Source organism: Echiichthys vipera (assembly GCF_963691815.1).
Source record: "Echiichthys vipera genome assembly, chromosome: 12".
Lineage (NCBI taxonomy): Eukaryota > Metazoa > Chordata > Actinopteri > Perciformes > Trachinidae > Echiichthys > Echiichthys vipera.
This window is the reverse complement of record NC_139837.1, coordinates 6,664,736-6,683,044: the sequence shown is the minus strand read 5'-3', so window position 1 is coordinate 6,683,044 and position 18,309 is coordinate 6,664,736. Positions and strand designations below refer to the sequence as shown.

Below are 18,309 nucleotides of genomic sequence, written 5' to 3'. Positions count from 1 at the left end.
TCTAACGCCGTAAAAATTCTCACTAAAACTAAAAAGGCATTGGCTTGTACTGGCATTACGCACAAAGGCTTTCATTTTGAGGCCGATTCTTAATTTTCTGTGTTTTAATAGTCCTGAGCAGAAGGCAGTTGTCGAGACTTTCCCCTTACACTGTTTCCTTTTTTAAGGTGTATCTCAAACCTTATGGAAAAGAAACACAGAAATCCCAGAGGAGCAGAGAGAGTGGCAGTGACAGGCAGAAGAGAGGGCTCACTCTGAGCTCTGTGTCAATCACATTAAACAGCCTCCATATTATCCAACGCAGGCCCGGGACGGGGGACAGACAGCGGGCACCTGTAACTAGTCCACAGAGACGGGCCTCTTTTTCTGCTTCCTTGACTGAACAATGTACAAGATGGCAGGCTGGGATTTACCTGACAGCAACACAATACTGTTTTTACTGCTTTCAGTGCAATAAACTGCATTTAAAATGGTATACTGCAATTGTATTGTCAGCACTAATAACCATTATTATGATGTTATTGCCATTAATGATCATCACTAGCCTCTGATCATCACTAATGACCATCTCACAAAATGTTGACACTTCTATTATTATTATTGTCGATAAATGCGCTGATCATTTTTTTTATTAATCGGCTGAACATTTAGTTGACAAAATAGTAAAAGACAACACCTTTACAATTTCGTGGACCAAGGTGAAATCTTCAAAACGTTCAAAACAACAATGACGGCTCGTAAAGAGGTTAGTTTTGAGGCTGCAATTCAATTCAATTTTATTTACACTGCCAATTCATATCAAAAGTTGTCTCAAGACACTTCACATATAGAGGAGGTAAAGAACACACTATGACTTATTTATGATTTACATAGACCCAACATTTCCCCCGTGAGTAGCAACCAAGCATCAGTTTGATCAGAACTGGAGCGTTTTTTGTCCTTGAGGGGAGAAAAAGACACTGAAGGCTTTTCTCGATGGAAAAGATGTTTTTCTCTCTTCTGCTGAACAGTTTGAAAAACAGATGGTTCATCCAATCACCTGCCGGGTATGTTTTGAAAGCGCCTGCCCTTTCCTAAATCCGTTCCCAATGACAGCTTCTCAAATGGTTCTGTGAAACAAACCGACTGAAGAGTCAGGCTATTGATCAGTACAGATGTACGGCCTAGATTATCTGTTAATGGGACTGGTTTACTGGTATTTTAGCATTAAAAATGACTTCAAGGATTAATCGATTATTAAAAATAGCCGCTCAGTAGTTGTGATCAACAAATCGATTTAGCGTCTAATCATTTCAGGCCTTTACAGGAATAAATTTGGGATCTTTTGAACACTCAAAAAGAAAAATAATCCTCATTATAGTATGTTTAACAATATTGTTCTTTCATTCAAATATGTTAATTGACAAATGTATTGATTCCTCAGCATCAAAACATAGATAGTACAACTGGAAAAGATAGAGTATTGTGCAATATTAATATTTTAGTTACTCGCCAAATAAAAAAATTCCTTTTCATTGAACAGACCGGGGTGTATAGTGTTAAGTGGGCTCCAAAATCCACTGTAAAATGCCCTTTTGGGATCTCATAAAGCTGAAGTAGAGATTTGTTTTACACTACAAGCCAAATGTAGATTTTTAGGAATGCAGTCGAGAAGACACAAAGGCATTTAGGATAGATATGGTCACTAATGAAACTGATTTGATCTGCTTCAATCTCTAAGAAATCTGACTGAGGAAGAGCAGGGTTTGCAGGGTTAAGACAGAGGCATGAAATTGGATGTACAGCAGTCAGATCTGTGCTGCATTCAAACACACTCACCTTGTTCAACTCCTCTATCCTCCTGATCAGCAGTGGGTTACTGGACGAGTTCTCAAAATAAACATAATCTGCAGAGGAACAGAAAGAAGGAGGAAGAAAGAGGGAGTGGGGAGCGGAGAGAGAAAGGAACAGAGAAAAGAGAAACATCAGTCAGCATTTCGAGGTCATCCAAACGTTCAGGGTGCTTTCCAGTTGGACCAGGCAATGACAGCCTAATAAGTCAACAGGAGGGTGCAACACTCGATTAGGTTAATTTCATACACAAGAAATCCAGTTGTAGTTGGGAGGTCTGACTGAATGGGATGTTGACGCACCAACACACACAATCAATCTGGCTCTCCAAAGCTTTCCATTCAGACGGCAGCCTTGTATTTCCTCATGCTTTCTTTGTCTTATTACCGTTCACCCCCCACCCCACCATGTGTGTTGCCGTTTGCATGCACGATGTGTCTACATTTGTGTGGGTGTATATGAGAGACTGCACAAGCTTTACCCCGCATGTGTGACTTCATCATGCATTCAAGAGTGTGTGCGTGTGTGCGTGCGTATATGAGAGACTGCACAAGCTTTACCGTGCATGTGTGACTTCATCATGCATTCAAGAGTGTGTGCGTGTGTGCGTGTGCATGTGTGCATGTGTGCGTGTGTGCGTGCGTGTGTATATGAGAGACTGCACAAGCTTTACCGTGCATGTGTGACTTCATCATGCATTCAAGAGTGTGTGTGTGTGTGTGTGCGTGTGTGTGCGTGTGTGTGTGTGGCTCCTGGCATTGCTCCAGGGCCATTGGAGGCTTAGCTCTCACCAGGATGTCCCCATAGGCCCCAGTCTTGGTAGGGTGCCTGGTCTTAGCCCTGCATGTGTCTTGGCTGAGTGCTGTCAGATTATACCCCACACTTGGTTGGCTGCCTAGAGCTAGAGCTATCCTGCCTTCACCCTGAACCTCACCCGCCCATCCCCCACACTACCCCTAGGCCCTCGTCTCCTTGACCGACGAGGCCAGAGATCGCCCGAAATTCCACCAGCAAAACCACGATACACAATGACTCCTGCTTTTATTTCCTGCACCTCCAACACTTACTGGTTTAAGCACGCACTCATCATGATCGCACACCCAGGATCTGCACTGAGATCCAGATCTATCTTGCTCTATTATGACTTAGCCAGAGTTCATGGAATAATCCACGAACAAACACTCTTAAAACAACCATCTTTAATGCATCTATTCAATTGTATTATATTTATAGTGCCAAATCATAACAAAAGTTATCTCAGGACACTTGACAGAGTAGGTATCGGCCACACTCTATGACTTATTTATAATTTACATAGACCCAACAATTCCCCCGGTGAGTACGGTGGCAAAGAAAACCTTCCCTATAACAGACAGGAACGTCAGACAGACCCAGCTCTGTGGAGGAAGGCCATCTGTCTTGACCGGTTGGGGAGGAAGAAAAGGAGAGAGAGAGAGAGAAAAGACGGACAGATGGAAAGAGAGAGACAAAGACAGACACAAAGACAGACAGACAGACACTTCCAGAGATGCAAGCAACCACAAAAGTAACGTTAAAGTAATGTAAATATGACTTACATGCTATGGCAGTTAATACAGCAGAACAGCAAGAAACAGGCGCAGCCAAGGTGACAACATGACAATGACAATTACAATCGTAGTGGTAAATATGAAGATGAATTAACATGCATTGATGAGACATGAATGATACAGACAGACAGGATAAAAGCTCAGAGTATCAGGAGCAGTATTATCCCCCAGTAGGCCTGGCCTATATTGCCATCATTAGGCATAACAAAAAAAAAAAAAAACATAAAAAGGAAGCTTTTCCGAAGCCTTTGGTGGACAGCAGGGGCAGCAGTAAGTGGGCTATGGTCCATCTCTGACCACTTCTTTCTTTTTGGTACAGATACTGTAGCTCCAGAATAAAGACATTGGTTGAATACGAGAACAGTGAACAGACAAACATTAAAGCTACTTCGATAGATCGTGAAGCATAAACCCCAAATATTCTGATTCCAGCTGTGTAAACTAAAAGCTGGTTTTCTTGTTTTCCGTTATTGCAAATTGAATATCTTTAGGGTTTGGACATGATTATAGCACTCAAGTCTTCTATCAATCTCAAGTAGGGTTGCCACTAAACATCATGTTCATTATCAAATAATCTGCAGATCGTTTTCTTGGTTAATCAACAAGTCGTTTGGACTGTAAAACTGAAAATAGTTCAAAAATAAAACCAAGGTGACATCTTCTATTGTCTTGTTTTGTGCTGGCCGACAGTCCAAAACCAGAAAATATTAGATTAACAATGATGTAACAAATACTCACATCGGAGAAGTTGGACCAACAGAATGGTAAGCATCATCCTTGAAATCAGATTTGGTTACTTTTCTGTTTAAAGACGTTTTTATGTCATAACGTCCCGGCCGCCTCTTTTATACAAAGTCCTTTTTCTTACTTTACACCTTTTTATGAACAATTGTGTGGAAAAATATACTTCGGGCTTTTAACAAACTTTTTTAAACAATTGTAGCAAATAAATAAACATAAAAAGCAAATTCAGATTCCTTCCTGTTCCATTCCCAAATTTAAAAAAAACAAAAACACAATAGGAATGTAATGAGATTCGATTTACAGTTTAGGGCTGCACAATAAATAGTTTTGTTTTATCGTCGTTGCGATAAAACTTGCACAATAAAGGCATCGCAAAATACAAACACACTCGGGGAATTTTTGAGTTTGTTGAAAGAGAGTAGCAGCAGAAAACTGCACTGGATTATTATTTGTTTTCATGGTGCCTTTTGTGTTCACTTCAATGTTCAATAAAAGTAATGTTGGAAGTAATTTCCTTTCAGTTTATTTTTTAATTCAACAAGTAATTTGTTGTATTTTGGCAGTATACTGAAAGCAGCAGAAAGGCACACCTGAGTACACTTTACTGCCTGTTTTATTTATGGCAAATAATCACCATCACATAAAGCATATTTTCCTCATAGCGTGCAGCCCTCATACTCTTTTTCTCTAATTTGGACTCCAGTTTTAGACGGTTAGTCAGACAAAACAAGCAATTTGAAGGCATCACCTTGGGCTCTAGGAAACTGTGAAAAGCATTTTTCGTGTCTACAATTTATAGACTAAAGAGTTATTTTCGCATCTGAAGCATTATGTCAGCTGATCGCAACATTGTGCATCCAACTTCAACTCCGAAACAATTAGAAATCTCAGAGACAGGATAGGCAGATGAACATAATCTCTCCACCCACATGCATCTCTTACAGACAATGCAAAGGGATTCTGAGTAAGGGGCACACCTTCGACTGGAAAACCTTTTGCTTCACTCACCCTATTGGTATTCTAATCTCCACCCACACTTACACAACAGACTTAAACGGATTCACACCCCGTCTTTGGGAGAAATCCCGTGTGTAAGTGATCTCTAATTAAAATAACTAAAGGCTGACAGTAGGTACGTGCAGTGTAAAATAAATTAATTAATTCAATTCAACAATTCCTAATATGATCATTTGTATAAGATGTAAGAACTTCATCTCATGGGTTAACCAAAGCAGCGGCACTAGTTCAGAAAGCATGTCGAGTGTAATTTCTATAACAGCTTCTGCTGGCAGCCGCATACTCGACTCAACATCGTCACATCACGCCTGTCTACTCTTCACCCTGGAACAGCTTGTTACTAGACTCCGTTGCCACTGTGACATCTTCATCCTGCTGTTGAATAACAAATAGGCCAACTTGGAGTTGAGTGGCGCTGAGACAGAAAATGAAGACAAAATATTAGACTCGCTCGTTTTCTAACACACAGGGGGAGAGGCAGCAGGCCCGGAGGTCAGAGGTTCGAGACTCTGGCTTGTGACTAGCTGCGATCGTCAGACTGGCGGTGAAACTGCTGATTGAGAAAGTGACTGGGACTCTATCCCATTTAATGAGTAACCGCGGCCAAAGTGCATTGGAGCAGCAAACTTGATTAATGCTAGAGTAATTACATAAGAAAATTAATTAGCTGTGTTGATAATCAGTTGTTTGTTTTCAAGCCAAAAGGGCCGGGCACATGATGCTTCCAGTGCTTCAAATGTGAGGATTTTCTACTTCTCCTCATCTTAATACCAAGGAAATTGGGTATCTATTTTTGACCGTTGGTCATGAATTAATTGCAATTTGTAGATATCACCTTGGGCTTGAATACATCACACTGGAAAATTATGATATTCCAAGGTGCAATTCATTATTTTCTTCATTTTTATGAATTAAAGAATGAAATTGAATAATCAAAAAAAGACCTGGTAGATAAAAAAGATTAATTCCCACTGGTGAACAACACTGTGCTGCTCTTCTATCAGGGCTCCAGCTAACGATCAATTCCATTATCAACTTATGTATCGATTATTTTTAGATTTATCGTTTGTGAATTTCTGAAAATTTCTGTGAGTTTGAGGTGATATCCTCAAAATATTTCTTTTTTAAAGATAATTTTTATGGCCGTTTTTACCTTTATTGTAGTACAGGAGAGACAGGAAATGGGGGAGAGAAAGAGGGGGCAACATGCAGAAAAGGGCCACAGGTCGGATTCGAACCTCGGCCGCTGCCTCGAGAACTCCTGCTCTAACCACTGAGCCACCTGCAGCCCCGATGTCTTCAAATTTGAGTGAGGATAGGAATCGAGCACCGGTTCCAGCAGAGAACCGGTAACAAATTGGAATCTGAACCAAAATCGCATGCCTCTGAGCGTATCAATTCCTTTCATCAGTGCCTGCTGTTTTTCAGACAGTTCATCAAACTCAAACTCTTGAGTCTACGCTGCTGGAGGATTGTAGCAAGAAGAAGTCACGGCAGAGAGTCAGAATCGGTCCAAAGCGTGGCGTTGTAATGAACTGAGCGCCACGCAGGCAGGACTAGCAAATTCCTTCTTTGACTAAGAAAACCTTTAAAAAAGAAGAGAGAGCTTTAAATACAAATATTCTCTAATTTAATCTACACTGTGTTCAAACAGCTGCGTTGATGCTTAAAACCTGTGTAGGCCAACTTTTTGGTCAATAAGGAAATCTATAAGTTGAACCAATATTGACATCTGTATCAAAAACATCTGAGTTTGAGTCATCTATAAAATGTGAAACAGTCAAAGATGACTGTGAAAAGTTCCCAGAGGTCAAAGGGAACATCCCTAAATTTAAAAAGATATGAAACAAAAAATTATCAATTATTGATCAAAATTGTTCATTCAATCAACTAATTGGTAGATTGAAGAACCGTTGTGGTTTCGACACTAATGTTAATGTGCGTACTGGATGAATGGACACACTGTTATGCCTACTAAAAAATAAATCATTTCCTGGACACATTAAAAGGTAAATAAAACTGTCAGGGTTCAAAAACACTGATCAAAAAGTAGTTTCACGCTCAAAAACAGAACGGATCTCATGACAAACCGCGGCACTTCATCGGTTGCCAGCTCTGAGGGACCAATTGCATCACGACCGTTTCAAACTGAAACAGAACCACATGTGAAACATTCAGTTTAAGTGTGGGGTTGGGCGCGATTCGCCGCCACACAGTATGTTTTATTTTTGTGTCAAGAACACTTCTCAAAGTACATTTAGCACCACTGTGAAGGTGGGATATCGGGCACAGTCTTCCTTTTTCCTGGCTCTGGAACTTAAGCTACCAAAAAATGAATCACTTTTAAGTTCAACTCATGTCCCCTTCTTGCCGCCTCCAGCAAGAATAAAACAAATATGGTTGGAAAACGGTTAAGCGACAGTTTCCACCATGTGAGGAGCTGAAGCCTGGTAGAGAGCGAGCTGGAGAGGAACTCAAAATGAGAGCAACAGAGAGAGAGAGAGAGAGAGACTGTAGGCACTGAGCAGCGTCACTCAGTCTCTCCGTTTTCCCATCAGCCCTCCCGCCGCCTCAATCCCGCGTATAAGCCCCCCTCCACCACTCTCCATCCCCCACTTCCAGCGTCAGCCAATCCGCAAGCTCCGGCACCTGTGATGTCACAGTGCAGTCAAATTTTCTGGGAGCCAATCATGGCATGTTACTGAGCCCGAACAGAGAGAGTCTGCTGGGCTGATTCAAACCAGGCCAGAGAGAGAGAGACAAACAGTCAGAAAGATGCAATGATGAGAGAGGAAAAACATGAGATAACTGATGGAGTCTGAGAGAGAGAGAGAGAGAGAGGGGGACGGAAAGAAGTAAACAGCCTAGCAGAGATGTTAGGTGGGCGAATAAGTAAACACCTCAAATGAGATACAGTAAAAAGGTAGAATAATTATCATTGCGGTGGAGGACTAACTGGTAAAAGAAATGACCATACACACACAAACAAAACAAAAAAAGACTGCATGTTACACACAACCCATTACACACGTCTTCACACTTCATCTTGTTGGTAAAACTGATCTTAAATCTGTATCTGTTAGTTTGTCCTGATGGTATCTGACTTTTTGTTGATGTTTTTCAGACAATCTGAGTTTTATCTCAGAATTATCACCATTACAGGGGGTGCTTTCCAAAAACTGACTTGCATAATTCCAGTATGCCACCTGTGCCTACTTATGAAAACAAAATACCACATGTACGAAATGCATGAAGGACAGTGAAGGCTCTAAAATGATCTTTGTATGGTTTGGCATCTGAATGGAAGAAGTATTATACTGTCCTGTCAATGCCAACACTTGAAAGTTGTCAAAAGATAACTGTAAAGTTTGCAAAGACTGTTTTTCAAATAAAAAGCTGTAATATCTGATATTTTCCTTTTTCTACCAAACCTCAGTGAAACGGTCAGGAAACACCTAAAGTTCGCAAGATGATCAACATAATATTATTGCAACTTTTTGGATAAACACTGCAATTTAATTTCTCCAGGAGTCTAAAAAACGTTCAAAACTTTTTGCAATCTATATTATAAAGGGTTACAGGCCAAAAAGGTTGTTAACAGGTGCTTTAGTGTTTTAGTGCGAACAGCTTCAACTACACTATCTTCCAACATTTGGTGATCGGCCTGCACCGGCACTCCATTTAAGCAGTACTCCCTGTCCTTGCTACCACGCAATATGCAACGTGCCAGCAGCAAAGCCTTATGGGATTGCACCAGTTCTAGCAGGCATAGACACAAGCCTGAGGCACCAGTAGCAGAGTCATACCAACTCACAAAGTACAACAGATTACCTCAACAAATTAAACCAAACTTCTCAGGTGCATCCCTGGATAAAGTTATCTTGACACTATCAGCTGTGCAGCAATTTTCCCTAAAAACCTATTTTATTTATTTAAACTACACAATCCAAATTAGCTAAATGAAACATCAAGTATCTAGTCTAGTGCCAACTTCATTAACTTACGGACACAATTCATTGGGATTCAAAAAGTACGGAGTCATAGAAAAAAACAGTAGTGGTGTCTATAGATATAGCATACGATATATGACAGTATTGAAAAGTGCTGGGCAAAGAGCTGGGAAGAAGAGACGGAAGCAGGAAGTGAAGAACATGAACTTCCACCCACGCTTGTCCATGTGCACAAACCCCCCCCAAACCCCACCCGATGCTTACTCACACACACACTCCCACTGAGATGTGTGTCTGTCGTCATGAGCAGCAACCATGGGAGAGATTATGGCTCAGACTGTCATAGTATGGATGGATGGATGGATGTTTGTAGTCTGATGGCAGGTAGTTTCATCTTCTGAATCTCATTTTCACACTTTGATATGACTCTAACTGACACGATCAACCCATCGCCCTAACCTAGTTACACTTTACTGACCTTGGAGATCACCCACACTGAACACAATTTTATGCAACACATGAAAGCTCTGTTTTGTGTTGTTAAACAGTGGCAGCAACTTCACTCCCATCATGCATCTGTCGTGCACTTGTGCCACAGCCACCAGTGCAGCTTGTTCTCGTTCAAATCTGAGTAACTCCTCTCTCAAAAAACTATTTTTGGGCAGTTGAGACGACCAGTTCTTCAGTTGCAAATAGCTGAGGTGCCGCAAAGACGCCACAAGACGTCTAGCTTGCAGCAAATAGTGTTTATTGTGTTGGAGGCACGTGCTGTGTGGACTCTAAACACGTGATGATGGGGACACTTGTCACGCAACTGTCCGACGGATCATCCTGAATTTGGATCGTGGTGAGCAAGCCTCAAAACTTAACTCTGCAAGTACACCCACCAGACCTTCGAGAGAGGCGCCTGCCAGCCTGGGAAATTAACACCAGCCAAACAAAGTGTGGGCACTGTCAAAGTTTGTAAGTTAGTCGGTTTGTAGATGAGTAAACAGTACAACACCTTTCAGCAGGGTCTGAATCATAACTGGCAGCTTTGAGAAAATCTTTACGAGCCAACAGCCAAAAGAAATGGAGGCAATGACAACAGTTTTGTCAATTTCGAGTTAGTAAATACTACCACACATTAAGCACGTTCTGTACAAGAGCTGTCACACTCCTGCCACCTCAGTAAAATAATTTATTTAAAAGGATAACAAATGATCAAGTCTGTCTTAAAACACACTTTGTGTTATCACCCTTCCACTGCAGCTCAGCACAGAAACACTGAGGAAACACTGAGGTGTAGGGCTGCAACTAACATTACGGTCGTTGTTGATTAATCAGTTGATTATTTTCTTGATTTGTCCGCAACTCAAAAGATATTCAGTTTACTCTAATAGAGGCGGAAATAAACCAGAACAGATTCACCATTAAGACTCTTTATTTTATGAAGAAATTACTTAAACCACCATAGAAATTGGTTCAATGGTTGACAACTAATTGATCAATCTTTGCAGCGCTACTAAAATGGGTTTCTACTAAAAAGTCTGTAACTGTGAAAGGTACCCACTTGATTTTTCTAAGTAAGGCTAATGTCAGACTGACATTTGAATGGGGGTAGTCCTCATGACGAAAGACTAAAGCCCTATTCAGGATGAGTTTAATGTGGGGACGTGGGGTAAAATAGTTTTACATCAGGACCTCTGTAATATAAATGGCCAATTCACACGGGATTAAGAAACCCCTGTATTCTACCTGAAATGGGAGGGTTTACTGGATTAAGCACTGTCGTCACCTCCCTGTCGCCATGTGCGTGCTATGTAGCTTCCTAATATCACAAATAGAAGTAAACACAAAACCAAAAGGACAAACTTGATTATCTAAAAATTTAAATTTAAATTTAAAAAACAATAAGAGTTCTTCTTCAAGCGCCTCCATGCTCAAAAAATGTGGAAACTACGTCACTACAGAGGGTCGTCTTCGGACGTAATTAGCACTATCTGAGGGTTTTTTTCCCAGACCGTTTTAAGGAAAAGGTGAAAATCGCTATATTTTTATTGACATTCTCCAGAATATATACTGACACGGCGCACTCAGACAGGACTAAAACCTCGGGATGTCTGTAATATTAAGACTACCAAAGCTTGATATTGGCTTGAGATAAACATTTTGGCACAGAACAAGGACTGTGGATTTTGTCATTAGAAAGGATCTTTTAATGGTCAGTATAAATATGGTCATTTCTACCGTTTTAACACCTTGGAGCCTTGGAAAGTTGTGAATCTATCCCTCAAGCAATCAAATCAAGATCTCATAAGTATTTTCTCATTGTCTCATGAGAGAGTAATGTTTGCGTGAACTTTGCAGCCTGTCTTGGTCAATTGTAAATGGACTGCATACGGTTTACACACAGCACCTTTATACCTTTCCAGACCAAGTTATTTACAATTTGCCTCTCATTAACCCATTCACACACACATTCACCTGGAGTATGTTGGTAAATGGGGGCGAGTTGCCATGCAAAGCGCTGGCTTTCCCATCTGGAGCAACTAGACAGAGCAAGAGGAGCAGGGGATCACACTGCCAACCTTGAGATTAAATAACTACCCACTCTACCTCCTGAGCCACAGCTGCTCTGGTGACTCTTGTTTGGAGGTTCAAACTTCTGAGACCAGTGTACAAACTCTGGACTTGCTTCTCTTCCCTTCCCACCATTAAGACGATAAGACTTATGATAGCCTATACTTAGACACCAACATTTTCCTGTGTATGGGGGGAAAGCACTAGGAAGGAGCGCCGCAGGAAGAGTGGCGTGTGGCCTGCACGATAAAAACAAAGACACCAGGGCCTATTGAGCCAGCTTTTGTTCACGGTTCAATCACAAGGGAAGTCATTGCTTTTCCAAGATGCTCCTGCATTGTCTTACAAAGTGGCGGCCATCTTTCCAAGGGTTCTGCTTTGTTCTAATGTTGGGTTGAATTGGTCTCAGGAGAAACTTCACTCGATTATGAGGGTTATTTTTGGCCTAAATTGGGCTTGTTTTTGATCTGCATTAGTGTGACTGTGTACAAACAATTTAATGGTATGTTTATTCTGTAATATGATTTATATGCTTTTGTGGTTTCTGATTAGTTTGGGTTAGTTAAGCTTTATTTATGCAGGAAATCTAATTGAACTCAAAACAACCATTACACACACTCTTTCTAATTAAACAAATCACCAGTGTCAGTGGAAATATAAGCTAGTAAAGCTTCTCTCAGATGAATGACTGTCTCTCACTTCAAGCAGTGTTGAACCTCATTCAACCGCATTAAGTCATCCATAAAAATGTGCACTGCAGTACACAGTAAATAGCAGTGGGCCTAATATCGATCCTTGAAGGACACCTTCATCAACCACTGAAGGACTTGATCTGAAACCATCAACAACAGTTTGAACTCCCTTGAAACCCATAGAAAGAAGCTTTTTCTAAAAAAAAACAACTATGGTCATCAAAACTATCAAAAGCTTTGAACAGATCAACAAAGAGTGCAGCACAATGTTGCTTTGTAATAAAGTGAGTTAACAATGTCATCCACAACAACAGTTGCAGGAGTTATTGTGCTTTTGTCAAAAATCTGACTGCTGTGTCTGAGAGGCATTATGATTCTCCAGAAGACCACAAGGTTGTGAACAGACTCTCGTGACTCTGGGATTTTCGACAGACGGGACAGCTCAGATATAGGTTGCTCATTGTTAAAATATAATGTAAATAGTTTCCTTCATTTCACTTTGAACTGCGGGGTGCAACAGCATAGGGACAAAATACAGCACATTAAAGCTACTAAGTACAGTAGGTAGACAGGCAGAGAAATAGTGTAAATCACAAATGTTTACTGTTTTGCAGTTTGTTTTACAGATAAGACAAACGCTAACACACGCAGGTTAGCATCTCAGTGCAAGAGGCTAAATTGAGCAACATTTGGCTGATGAAGTGTTAACTTTCTGCCCAGCTCTGGACATAATCCTGTTCTCTCCCAGAAAACCCTGTTTCATTTGACGAAATAGGAGGGCTATGGCGTTCACTTCGGGCTATTTTTGATGCTGGGTACCCTGCCAAGTCACAGCGATTGTCCATCATCACATGTAAATATATCTTGAGAATGTAATCAGTCACTCTTGCTTTCCGTCCATTTCCCTTTGATATACACATGGCTACAATTCAGCTACCCACACAAAAGGACATTAGACTGCAAACAAAAACATTAATGAACACATCTGCTTGATCGAGGCCAGCTCCCAATAAGTACGGGAATCGTCCTCTGAATAGTTACACCTGCCATCTACTACACTATACCTGTCATGGTGCACCTTTAAGTGCTTGTTCTGACCCTCTGACAGTGACATTTATGGTAAATTGAGTCCAAATTCTGCAAGATATTTACTGTGTAGAGCATCTGATAAGTGTCCCATCCTCTTTTCTTTTGTGCTATTTTGTTCTTTCGCATAGACTCATATACAGCCGCCCCAAAAAAACAGTCTTATTTAAACTACTGTATGGCTGCAGTAACTTTCATGGGCTTTTTTTCAAAACACAGTACCTGGATATGAATCAGAGCAACCTAAGCAGAATATGAGTGGGAGGAGAAAACAGGAATCTTAATTAGGTATGAACTGGAGACACCTCTGCATAATATACAACCCTGTTACAGATGTGAAAATGCATCTTTAACCATGCAACGAGACTCTTACTGCAATTTCCCCATCTCAGCTTGAACTTTTATTTCCATCCTTGTTCTCTATAAAATCACCTACTTGCTGCTTTTCTGCAAATCTTACGGGGTTTCTGCAGGTTAGTGGATTACTAATGTTAGTTATCATTATGAAAAAGTAGCGGGGCAATAGTTGAATGCTAGGCAAAAAACTTTTACAATACGTTCGCCATGTTACCTTAAATAATATACAAAAAAACCACAATGCATGGTACTTAAGGTGCATCAGCATATCGAAGTAGTTGCGTGGGACCATTGTAAGTTGCAACAAACACAAAAGAAACGAGGGAATCCAGTAGTGAAGCGAACCACTACTCTTCATCACCATCCTCCTCTTCACCATCATCATCTGTGAAGCACAAGGCTCTTTAGCTTTAGGGAAATAAAAGAAGGGAAGGAAAGACGGACCACGCTCTGTAAATACCGTCAAAGACCCGCGGTGGAGCACGGCGAGTCCGCTATAAAAACAGGTTTTGAAATGTTCCCCCCTCCTCCACCTTACCTCCAACCCGGTACATGTTCGCTGCCATGACTGCCCCCCGGTCCCGGGCTTCCTCTCCAGGTAGAGAGGGGTGGCTCTCTTCTCTCTCGCCGCTGCCGGAGCTGTGTTAGCACTGCCGCCGCTGTGTGTTGGAAAATGGTGGATTGATCAATACGAAACAGACTAGCTGAGGAACCTTAAAGAGACAGTACACCGTCTTTTTCTAAACACCAATTTCGGCGGCATTTTGGGGAAAAGTAGTGAAACAAATGACTCGTTTAAATACTAGTTTAATGTTGTCGCCGTTGGTTATTAGCATTTTTAACAAATATAGCTGCGCCACAGGCTCTTTTTTTTTTGTTGTAGTCCAGCAAGTGACGTCACTGGCTCGTCCAAGACCAACGGTTATAACGTTCAAGTGTCGTCAGTGTTTAGTTCATTTATTTTATTTTTATTTTTGTTAATTTTATTTTTGTAAATATTTTATTCACAAGCAAAATATTTTCAGCCTCCTGGTGTGATTAAAACTTTATTTGTAAATTAAATATTTAAATAAAAAATATATTTATATATAACATTCAAGTGTATTCAGTGTTTAGTTAATTTATTTTTATTTTTAAAATTTTTATTTTTGTAAATATTTTATTCACAAGCGAAACATTTTCAGCCTCCTGGTGTAATTGACACTTTATGTATAAATTGAATATTTAAATAAATAAATATTTATATATAACATTCAAGTGTATTCAGTGTTTAGTTAATTTATTTTTATTTTATTTAAAAATAAATATTTTTGTAAATATTTTACTCACAAACAAAACATTTTCAGCCTCCTTGTGTGATTGACACTTGTATAAATTGAATATTTAAATAAAAAAATATTTGTATATAACATTCAATGTCTCAGTGTTTAGTTAATTTATTTTATTTTTATTTTTTTTTATTTTATTTTTGTAAATATTTTATTCACAAGCTAAACATTTTCAGCCTCCTGGTGTGATTAAAACTTTATGTGTAAATTAAATATTTAAATAAAAAATATATTTATATATAACATTCAAGTGTATTCAGTGTTTTGTTAATTTATTTTTATTTTTTTAAATTTTATTTTTGTAAATATTTTATTCACAAGCAAAACATTTTCAGCCTCCTGGTGTAATTGACACTTTATGTATAAATTGAATATTTAAATAAATAAATATTTATATATAACATTCAAGTGTATTCAGTGTTTTGTTAATTTCTATTTTATTTTTTATTTTTTTTAAAAATGTAAATATTTTATTCACAAACAAAACATTTTCAGCCTCCTGGTGTGATTAAAACTTTATGTGTAAATTAAATATTTAAATAAAAAATATATTTATATATAACATTCAAGTGTCGTCAGTGTTTAGTTAATTTATTTTAATTTTATTTTTTTTAAATTTTATTTTGTAAATATTTTATTCACAAGCAAAACGTTTTCAGCCTCCTGGTGTAATTGACACTTTATGTATTAATTAAATATTTAAATAAAAAAATATTTATATTTAACATTCGAGTGTATTCAGTGTTATGTTAATTTTCTTTATTTTATTTGGTAAATATTTTATTCATAAGCAAAACATTTTCAGCCTACTGGTGTAATTGACACCCGAGTGTCGTCAGTGTTTAGTTAATTTAATTTATTTAATTTGGTAAATATTTTATTCACAAGCAAAACATTATTCAGCCTCCAAACCAACATTTTCTCATTTTTTAATTGAATTAAATTCACTTTATAAATCCCTAGCCTTTGTCAAAAACAAAAAAGAACATTTTTAGACAACTGTGAAAAGATATTTGATATTCTCCCATGTATTGTGTTATATGTTGGTGTTTGACACTTTCTGTATAAATTAAATATTTAAATAAATTATATATATATATATAACATTCACTAGTCACCTAGTTACGTGTGTGGTTAATTTGATTGTTTCTCATGTAACAACTGGTTCAATTTAGTTGATGAATGGAGGGGGGGACTTTGGTGCAGTCGACCAGAGTGACAAGATATAGGCCTACTAACAGAAACTGGCTTAAAAACTGGATAAAATATCAATAAGTAGTGTTGTTATCCTAGTTCAAACATAATATTGCGATATTTTAAGGTGATATCCTTAAAGAGTTTACTGATAAAACACATGCCAGATACAATTTTTTGTATCTTTTGTAAGTTCTTACCTGGAACTTGGTTTACCTAAAAAGAAACAACCTGTCCCGTGCATGCCTAAAACCAAATCTGATCCCAAATCCCTTAGCTCGGTGAGTCAGGTGGGGTCCATGAGGCACCACAGGAGGGCCCTTAAGAGGAATAAGCTAATTCAATTTAATTAATGTATGAACGGATGGTTACCAAACTCACAGGTTCATCCCTATCCACTGGGACAGTGACTATAAATACATAATAAAGATTATGTTTAAGATAATGTAGGGTATCAGGTCTAATTGTGTGGTGTGCTGTTGCTTAAATGTTTATTTAGAAGAAGAACTACTTTATTAATCCCACAAGGGGAAATTGGATTTTTTCACTCTTATTATTATACATGTTACACACACAGACCCAAAATACACACATGCACAAACAGGACCTATACATGCAATTAAGGAGAGATGGTAGAGCGAGGGGCTGCCAGTGACCAGCGCCCCGAGCAGTTGGGAGTTCGGTGCCTTGCTCAACAGCACCTCGGAAGTGCCCAGGAGATGGACTGGCACCTCTCCAGCCACCAGTCCATGCTCCATACATGGTCCACATGGGGACTTGAGCCAGCCAAGTCACCTATGGACTGAGCTACTTCCGCCCCCAAATTTAGTTGATAATGATAAATTGAAGTAAGCTGTCTTGTATCATGGGATTTTCATAGTATTTGCTAAGATTTTAATGGATTGTGTGTGACTTAAATTAATGTTTTTGTTATTTTTGCTCACTGATAAAGTCACATCAAATAATGCTGTTAATTTCACTTTTTCCTGTCTATCCATTTCCTTTTTTTTCCATTTGCAAAGGTGTGGTGTTATCAATCAAGCTGGGAAATTATTTGTATACTGCAATGGAGGTTGTGCATTAAAACAGTGTTCTATATAGTTCATATTCACAAATGCTGTATTGTGTGATGATATGATATTATGGGATACACAGGTTTGTGACAGCATCACCAGGAAGTGGACGTAAATGTTATTATAACCACCTACTTAGTTCAGTGTGTGGCTGTGCATGCATGTGGGCAAATAGAAAAATAGAAAGTAGGCAGGATTTTGCAGTTTGGGTGTTTTGTACTGCAAACACCAGCGCCACTGTTTTCCTTTTCAACACCCACCACAACCAGATCTTCTCTTATACTATTTTATTGCAGCACATCAGTATCAAAACACAAGAATACAGCCTTTGTCTTCCGTAAAGAGTGTTCATCAAAGGTGTCCAATAAGTGAGATACATAACAACAAGAGAAAATATATAGTATCGTCGTTTGCAGATAGCTGTTTGATAAGCTCAGTTTTCATTGTGGATGCAAGCGTGGAACCTCTGTGCTGAAGGAATGCTGTGGTGAAGGCTACATCTGATCTATACCATATGGAAGCCTCAATTACTGTTTCCTAACACAGGGGACTACAGTCTGCAGTCACATGACGGCCATGAGCCAATCGCGTGTACTTACAGTATGCACTCCTGCTCAAGTGTGTAATCTCACTGTTGGAACTGTGCTGCATTGGAGGGATCCTGTATTGTGTCTTGGGGCTCGTTTATGGAAAAGAACACGAGGAAATATAGGGGATTTGAGAATGCGTTTCAATGCCAATGTGCAAAGTGGGAACAAAACTAACTACGTTCTGTTAAAGAAATAAAAGAACATTTTTGCCCAATGGATTTTTTTTTGCATATTATATATTTATTCCCTCTCATACCGTGTGCTGCTCCCTGCTATGTGCAACATTCAGAGCATTTC

General features: G+C 39.2%; 1 protein-coding gene across 2 annotated transcripts in view; it reads right to left on the bottom strand.

Moving 5' to 3' along the window:
• mta1 (metastasis associated 1) overlaps positions 1 to 14,495 on the bottom strand; it is a 49,815-nt gene extending 35,320 nt beyond the window's left edge. For both annotated transcript variants that reach the window (XM_083923916.1, XM_083923917.1), the window contains exons 1-2: positions 14,366 to 14,495; positions 1,819 to 1,886 (exon numbers count right to left, since the gene is read on the bottom strand). In XM_083923916.1, coding sequence (XP_083780042.1) covers positions 1,819 to 1,886; positions 14,366 to 14,393 — 96 coding nt within the window. In that variant the 5' untranslated portion in view covers positions 14,394 to 14,495. The remainder of the gene's footprint in view (positions 1 to 1,818; positions 1,887 to 14,365) is intronic.
• Positions 14,496 to 18,309: the final 3,814 nt, after the last annotated feature.